The following is a 7,760-nucleotide window of genomic DNA, read 5'->3' as shown; positions in this document are numbered from 1 at the left end:
ATAAACACTTCATCACAATAATTGATTATTATAGGCAGCTCAACTTGGACCTATCTGATTAGTTGCAACAAAAATTTACAAATCATGAAGGCCTTTGCATTCCCCATTAAAAAATTAGTTCAAAACCACAATTAAGGCCATTAGAATTGACAATGATCTAGAATTATTAATAAAAGATTATTGGTTTTCTAAAAGCCAAAGACATTATAGATCAAATAATCTGTTCTATACGCACCACAATAGAATGATGCATGTGGTTGAAAGAAACTGAGAATTATTAGAGGAATGCCTCTTAACTTCATCTTACCTGGTAAATAATTTTCGGTTCATATTATTGGGATATACACTATTAATCATATGTTAAGAAATAATATTTATTATAGAATAAATATTTGCTCACTTTTAATAGATCATATATTCATTTATAAATTATGAAAATAATCCCAAATAATTAATTTGAATTATTCTTGAGATTATTCACTCATATTCTTGATACCATCAATCAAACACGAAATAAAATAATTCTATATTTTCTTGCATGGAATAGCTATGCCCTCTTGCATGCCTTAAGTGTTTAGATTGTGATGATGTAGAAATATATACTGGTGGTAGATAATATTATTAAAAAAATATTCTGTAATTTAACTAAGGTAGTTTAAGTGGAAAAGTGGTGATTAATTACAGAAGTTCGTAAGCTAAACAGTACACTATACCGTAAAGAAATAATTAGAAGATAGAGTATTTATAATCATAAGAGCTTGAAAAATATATATATAATACATCACTGCTGACTAGTTCTAAGTAAATATAAGTAATTAAATCTATGGCGATAATTTATTTTAATTTAACGTGACATCTTCTACACTCTTGTCAGCTGCCACATCTTTTCTTTTTTAATATAATAATAATAATTTTAAAGTTTTAATATAATAAACATTTCTCTTTATCCTTCATATTTCGTGAAAAGTCCAATTTGCAGGCCGATATTGGTCGGTCCAGTTTTAAAGTTATATATATATATATATATATCTTTTGACTTATTAATTATGTTGCCTAGAATCATTTTATCTAATGTTGATTGGTATCAGTACGGGATTAAAAATTCTCATCAAAATAATCGTTGAAAATCACTCAAATACAAGGGGACAAGCCTATGAAATGAGTTAATAGCATTTTTTTTAATCAAAAGCAAATACTAACACCCCGTAGAATAACAAAAAGTTTGAGGAACGATAAATAATAAAAGTCAAAAGAACTTTATATATCTAATGAAATGAATGTAATTATCGATTACACTAACCCTAAAAAGTCGATAAGCCGATATAATTAGAATAAAATAATTAAAACCTTTATCGAAATCACCTAAACCAATGATCAATAAGCCAATAACTTTTTTTAATTCAAATTATTGATTTCGATTCGATTTTGAACTGCTTGAAAAAAATATTGGGAAACAAAACTGCAGAATGGAAAAGAAGAAATGTATATGAACAGAGTAGCAAAGAAGAGCCAAGTTCTGTTGGCAAAAAATAAATTACACATAGATAATTGCAACCTTTTCTAATTAGAGAAAAATGTCAACCAATCAATCAATGGACTGATCATCCCTTTACACAAAAAATGAAGGGTAGGAGGGGAAAGAAAATGGGAATATGTAAGGATTGACCAACATTAGAAGGCAACCACTAGAACATAATAAAAAATGTGAAGGAAAAGAAAAAAGAATAGTAATTTCAAGACAACATGTACAAAAATTTCACACAGATATGGAACCCAGATCTTCAACAACTTGTCTGATGTTTGGCCTTTCGTTTATCGGAAGAATACACCTTAACGACACAGCTAGCAGATCATCCATCGCTTTGCAGTGTTCTTCTCCTCCTGCAATGTCCCTATCGATACAGTCCATTCCCCTACCTTCTTGATCACACAACCGAACCCAATCTATTAAATCAACTGCAGCAGAGTGCCATGAGATTATGTCTCCAGCACTTCTTCTCGTCAGCAATTCCATTAGAATCACACCAAGAGCATATACATCAGCCTTAAATGATGGGATAGGTTTGGTAGCAGTAGCAAGTTCAGGAGCACGGTATCCTAGAGCCCCTAGGTTCAGTATCTGCTCTACAATCCCTGCTGGAGTCATCAGGCGGTGGAGACCATAATCAGTGAGGCGGACACTGTAATCAGCACCAACCAAGATTATATTTGTAGGTTTCAAGTCTCCATGAGGCAGTCCTCTCTCATGCAGATATGCCAAACCCTGTGCAACTTCAATGGCAACTTTTAACCTTTGGTTGAAGGATAACGGGGAGTACCTCCGAGGGGTTGTCTCTGTAAAATGTAGACATTCATTAAAAACTGTGAAAAATTACAAAACTAAAAAGTTCCCAACAAACCCCAACATGTCTACAAGTAATCAGTCCTCACTGCACCGAGGATACTATGACCAAATTCTCCATATATATCAAGTTTTACTATCATGAATGATTCAGAAACAACGGAATTGCTACTTAAAGCGGATTGTTGAGCAATTATCACAACATTTTAGGTCATGTTAACGAGATCGTAGAATAGGTCTACTCCCTAATTTTGATGGGCTCTTGATGTGTGGATGTTGGCGTACGGCAATTAGTGAACCAGAGATCTCTTGTACCTTTCTGGAGTTCCTTTGAAGGTTCCCATATGACACATAAAGATCTGCACATACATTCTAACAAACATAATTTGTATAAAATCATTCAGATTCTACAATAGCAGTCCAATATTTTTCCTTTTCCGTTTGATCAACAACCCTACCACTGGATTCATAAGAGACCACAGATCCGAATAAGATCTCATCACTATCTGCACATCATAAGACATGTACAAAAAGGGACATTTGCAAGAGAGGCCAACCAAAAATAAATATAGGGCCAAGCAGACTTTATCGTCCATAATTTTTATCAAACAATCCCACAAAAAACAAGAGATCTCAACAATTAGAAAACCACTACTAGAAATAAGCTATGCTGCTTTAGAAACTATTTATGCGAAGGATACCAGATATTGGTCCCAACACATGATTATCACCCACCAGACCAGCAAAAGGGAACTTTCTAATAACAGTAACCAAACAACAATGGAAGACATGGAAAATCATAGTTGAAGTTATTCATAAGTAAATCTTACCATAGAGATGTAACGCCAAACTATCTCCTGGAATGTAGTCTGCTAAAATAAGCCTCTCTTGTTCCCGAGGTCCCCAGTAATATGCTCGTAAAGGAACAGCATTTGGGTGTTTGATAGATCCAATCTTTTTAACTTCCTTTGCAAACGCTTTCTTGATTTTTACCAACCCAACCCGCAACCACTTGACAGTAAGAACGTACCCACTATTCAGAGTAGCTTTATATAATGTGCCATGGCTACTTCTACCTAGAACTTCAGCAGGGGCACGAGATAACTCCTCAGCAGTAAATGAAAGTGAACCATCAAGGAAGAACAATTCCCCAGCCAATCGATCTGGTGAACACACATCCAATGTCACCGGTTGTTCAACTGTGTCAATGAAACGAGGGGAGTGAGCTATTGGAGAGTCTGGAGAAGATCTCCGGCCAGATGTTGCAGGATTATTACCCACAGTGCCAAGATGCGTAGATGCTGAAACTGCAGTTACTCCCTCCGGAAAGACATGTTCAACAATTTCTGTACCAGACTCAATTTGGCCAGACAGAGATCTCGAGTTCACTGTGAGCAAGTGATCATTAGAGAAACTCAAGGAAGTAGGTGGTGGTTCTGAGGAGCCATGGAACTTGAAAATTCCAGGCCGGCTGAACCTCCCGAGTTTAACATCCCTTCCAGAAGATTGGCTGTTAAATCCACTTGGCAAGTGGAAATCTTGGAACCGTTGTCGATGGTAAGCCAGGAGAACAACACCAATCATTAAAGCAGCTCCAACTGAGGCAAGAATAATAGCCACCCTGATACTGGATTTCGAGTTATGATGGTGCTGACTATTTTGATCAGGATTGCCATGATTATCATGTAACCAGTTGCTTGGGATTGCCAAATTTGAGTTTCCAGGACGAAATGAACTTTCATTAAAGTTTCTCAAGTTATCCGGGATAGCACCACTTAATTCATTGTTAGACACATTAAACACCCTCAAATTTGATGAAAGATTTTCGGGGATCACACCACTAAAATTGTTGCTAGATATATCAAGGAATTCCAAACTTCTAAGGTCACCCAATTCAGTAGGTAGCATGCCTGATAACTGATTCTTAGCAAGATTTAGCACTTGAAGCCTCCGCAGATTACCAATGGCAGAAGACAAATTACCAGTCAAGGTGTTTTCTGAAAGATCAAGAGACTCCAGTGTAGGGTATGGTGATTGAACAAGTAATTCGCTAGCATGAGAGCCTTCAAGAGGAATTGATCCTGACAACTGGTTTCCAGATATATTTAGGTTCATCAATGTCGTCGAAGTAAAAAATGTAGATGGAATCAGTCCACCGAGTTTATTGGTGCTGAGATCAAGTTTAACCAGTCTTGGCAAGGTGCCCAGTGATGAAGGTAAGGTTCCCTCAAGAGAATTGTTTCCGAAATTAAGTGAAGTCAATAGTTGAAACTGAGAGGTCATATTGGGAATATTTCCAGTTAACCTATTTGAACTCAAATCAATAATTTCCAAATTGGCTTCCCAGCTCTCAATAGCTGATATACCATCTACGAGCATATTTCTGCTCAAATCCACAACTGCACAACTTCCTATGGAAGATGGCAGTGAACCTAATAGGTGGTTCGATGAAATATTTAGAACTCTCAACTTTGTTGAATTCACAATCGGAATTGAACCTGCATGCATAGACACGAAATATTAAACTTTGAACATCTCTTTAGAATAAGTTTACAAGTCCAACACAAAAAGAGCTCATATTATTAAAAAAAATGTGCATTGTTATTAAACATCCAATGTAACTTTCAGGTCTAAGTGCAACTATTTCTAGCTAAAAAATATGGTAGAAATACTATATCGCCTAAAAAATTAGAAGGAAAAAGTGTATATTAGTGAGACAAGTATACAAAACTATCTAGCTGATCTGAGAGTCACTTCCTCAAAGAATAAATGCAAGATGAGAAGAATTAAATATCGGTCATTAGTCAACGGCACCATTCAACTTCTGAACAGAGGATCTCCACATTTAAGCTCTAAATGGAACCACGCTCTGGTCCCTATGATGAAAGATATCCAAGTGTAACTAAAGAAATATGAAATCGTGAACCCTCTCTGTAGCTCATGAAACAGAACAAACTTCCCTATCAGAGGGTCACCGAGGAGTTTTGAGCTCAGAGACCCAAATTATCACCCTAGTAAATTTGCTCTGCTTTTCTTCATTAATCAAGTCTCACCGACTTCATTCTTTTTCTAATTTGAGTACTGATTTGATAATAATGAAGACAGGAATGTTGTCATCAATTCCTTATCAAAAAAGAAATGTTGTCATCAATTATTTTCCGATTCTAAGGCCCAACGTCATCATGAGCGGCCTACACTGGAGGGAAGGGGGTAGCCCCTGGACGGTGTAATGCAATGATAACAAAATAGAAAGATGAGCTATAACATTGGATAATTGAAGCAGAAGAAAAAATTCAACATTTTCAATTTTTTAAGATAAAGGCTAAATCAGTCTTATCGAAAGCAAAAAGGTTTGATTGGGCTTAAAGCACAAGTATGGCTTATCAATATCAAATATATAAACATAAAGAAAAGTATGTCTTAGAACCTTGATGACGGCACTGAAGCGCACATTAAGCGAAGCGCTCAACACGATTTGAGCCTTGCTTCAGGGCTTAAGTGCGCCTTTGATGAAACTGGGCTAAATGTCGCTCCAACTAGCTTGCAATGAACTTTGAGCATACAGTTATACCATTGCAAAAAGACTATTTATGCTACTAATGATGCAACCATTCATGCAACAATTTCATTAGGGGCTTTTATTAAATTTACTACAATTAGGGAACACTTTGTTGACTACTTATTATGGTCAAGTTCTATTGAACATGCTTTGCAATTCAAACTCGTCTATGCAGTCCACGCTGCTCACGTTCTTTTGAGGCAAACACAAAAAGCTGGCAGTAAAAGTTTGTTCAAAATCTGGTTTTGTTAAAACAACTTTTATAAAACCTACTTACACAAAAAAGCAAACTTTTCCGTATTTGGCATAAGCTGAAAGACCTTGAAGATTTCTATTCTCTGTTATATAGATTGTCAACCACTACTCACTCAAGAAAACTAATTATAACCTGACAAAAAAATAAAAAGAACAAGATTTTACATTCAAAATTGTTATGTTGCTCGGACTTTCCAAAGGGTGTGTGTCGGATTCTACAAAGTAGTGTATATTTGGCAAATCCAACACACGTGCGGCATCGAAAGTTAAGAGTCAATGCAACTTTGCAGAACTGTAAAAGTTTCAATGCCTAAAACACAAGAAAGTTTCCAATTTTAGTCCACCTCCAAAAATTAAGAGGCTTGAAGTTCAAGGCATCCACAAAAACACTACACAAATAAAAGGTGTATTTGATTATGATCATTCAACAACAACAATATATACTGATCTAAGAAATGCAATAATTCCAAAAAAAACTGATATCCATTTCCCAACCTGAAAATCCATTGCCACTAAGATCCAGTTCTACCAATGGACCTGTTCCCTGCAAGAGCTCATCAGGAATCAATCCATAAAGCTGATTATTCCCAAGCCTTAAAACCCTCAAATTATGCATAAAGCCTGTAGATGGAAGCTGCCCCATTATAGCATTATTCCCCAAATCCAAAACCATCAAATTCTCAAATGCCTCCAACAATTTTCCAGGAAAAAAACCACCACCCAAGTTGTTGTGACTCAAATTCATGACATGAATTGTCGAAGCGAGTGATACATTTTCCGGGCTCGTAGGAAGAGACCCAAAAAACGAGTTGCTACTCAAATCAAGATGCTCAATACGCTTCAACTCCAAGAACAACTCCCCAATATCACCCCAAAGCCCATTGTTATGCAAATCAAGTACTCTCAACTGCTGAAGATTACTAATTCCACTTGGGTAACCAAATGTAAAATTATTATTGGACAAATTGAGGTAATTCAAATCCCAAAGCTCATTAATTCGTGCTGGAATTGGTCCATAAAACTGATTCCCAGACAGATCCAAACGCTGAAGAGTTAACATAGAACCCAAAGCAGGAACAACCCTACCCGTAAAAGAATTACCAGAAAGACTAAGAATTTTGAGCTGCTTCAACCCACTAAGAGTTGAGAACTTCAAGTCACCCACAAGCCCAAGCCCGTCAAGAGAAATGGAGAAAACAGAATCGGAGTTTTCATCACAAACGACACCATGAAACGACTTTGGACATGCTGATGGATCTGAAAGACCTGTTTGACTCCACGAACTGAAGATTTTACCTAATGGGTCATTTTTTATACCCTTTTTGAACTCCAAAAGTGATCGAACTTCGTCTTCTGCAGCAGAAGACCCATTGAGCCGAAACACAAGTACAAGGAGGAGTAAAGAGAGAGATTGAGAGAGAGTCATTGGTTTGAGAATGTGAGTTAAGTACTAAAAATGAGGCATTGAGATAAAGAAGGAAAGTCTGAAAAAGGGTAAAAGGAAGAAAAGCTTAAGGATGACTATGGAGAGAGCACCATGGAAATTCAAGAAATAGTTTTCAGAGAGAGAGATATTAGGGTAGGTGGGGTGGTAAGAGGGGGGGT

The 7,760-nt window shown here is 36.4% G+C and overlaps 1 protein-coding gene across 1 annotated transcript; it reads right to left on the bottom strand.

The window, feature by feature from the left end:
* Nucleotides 1-1,517: 1,517 nt before the first annotated feature.
* LOC107018150 (probable inactive receptor kinase At5g10020) lies at nt 1,518-7,754 on the bottom strand. The gene is made up of 3 exons (XM_015218549.2): nt 6,651-7,754; nt 3,172-4,839; nt 1,518-2,334 (listed from the first exon to the last, which is right to left on the bottom strand). Exons 1-3 carry the CDS (start codon nt 7,579-7,581, stop codon nt 1,757-1,759), a joined length of 3,177 nt encoding a protein of 1,058 aa, XP_015074035.1. The 5' UTR covers nt 7,582-7,754; the 3' UTR covers nt 1,518-1,756.
* Nucleotides 7,755-7,760: the final 6 nt, after the last annotated feature.

The sequence above is a fragment of the Solanum pennellii genome, chromosome 4 (genome assembly GCF_001406875.1).
Source record: "Solanum pennellii chromosome 4, SPENNV200".
Lineage (NCBI taxonomy): Eukaryota > Viridiplantae > Streptophyta > Magnoliopsida > Solanales > Solanaceae > Solanum > Solanum pennellii.
Note: the sequence above shows the minus strand (reverse complement) of the source record. Positions and strands in the feature narration are given on the sequence as shown.

What these genes read in the sequence shown, in the direction of transcription:
- LOC107018150 (XM_015218549.2), bottom strand. Translation starts at nt 7,581, where the DNA reads ATGACTCTCTCTCAATCTCTCTCTTTACTCCTCCTTGTACTTGTGTTT. An exon ending in TAGTGGCAATGGATTTTCAG is followed by an intron (nt 4,840 to 6,650) that starts GTTGGGAAATGG and finishes CTATGCATGCAG; the next exon opens with GTTCAATTCCGATTGTGAAT. An exon ending in TTTGGCGTTACATCTCTATG is followed by an intron (nt 2,335 to 3,171) that starts GTAAGATTTACT and finishes TACATTTTACAG; the next exon opens with AGACAACCCCTCGGAGGTAC.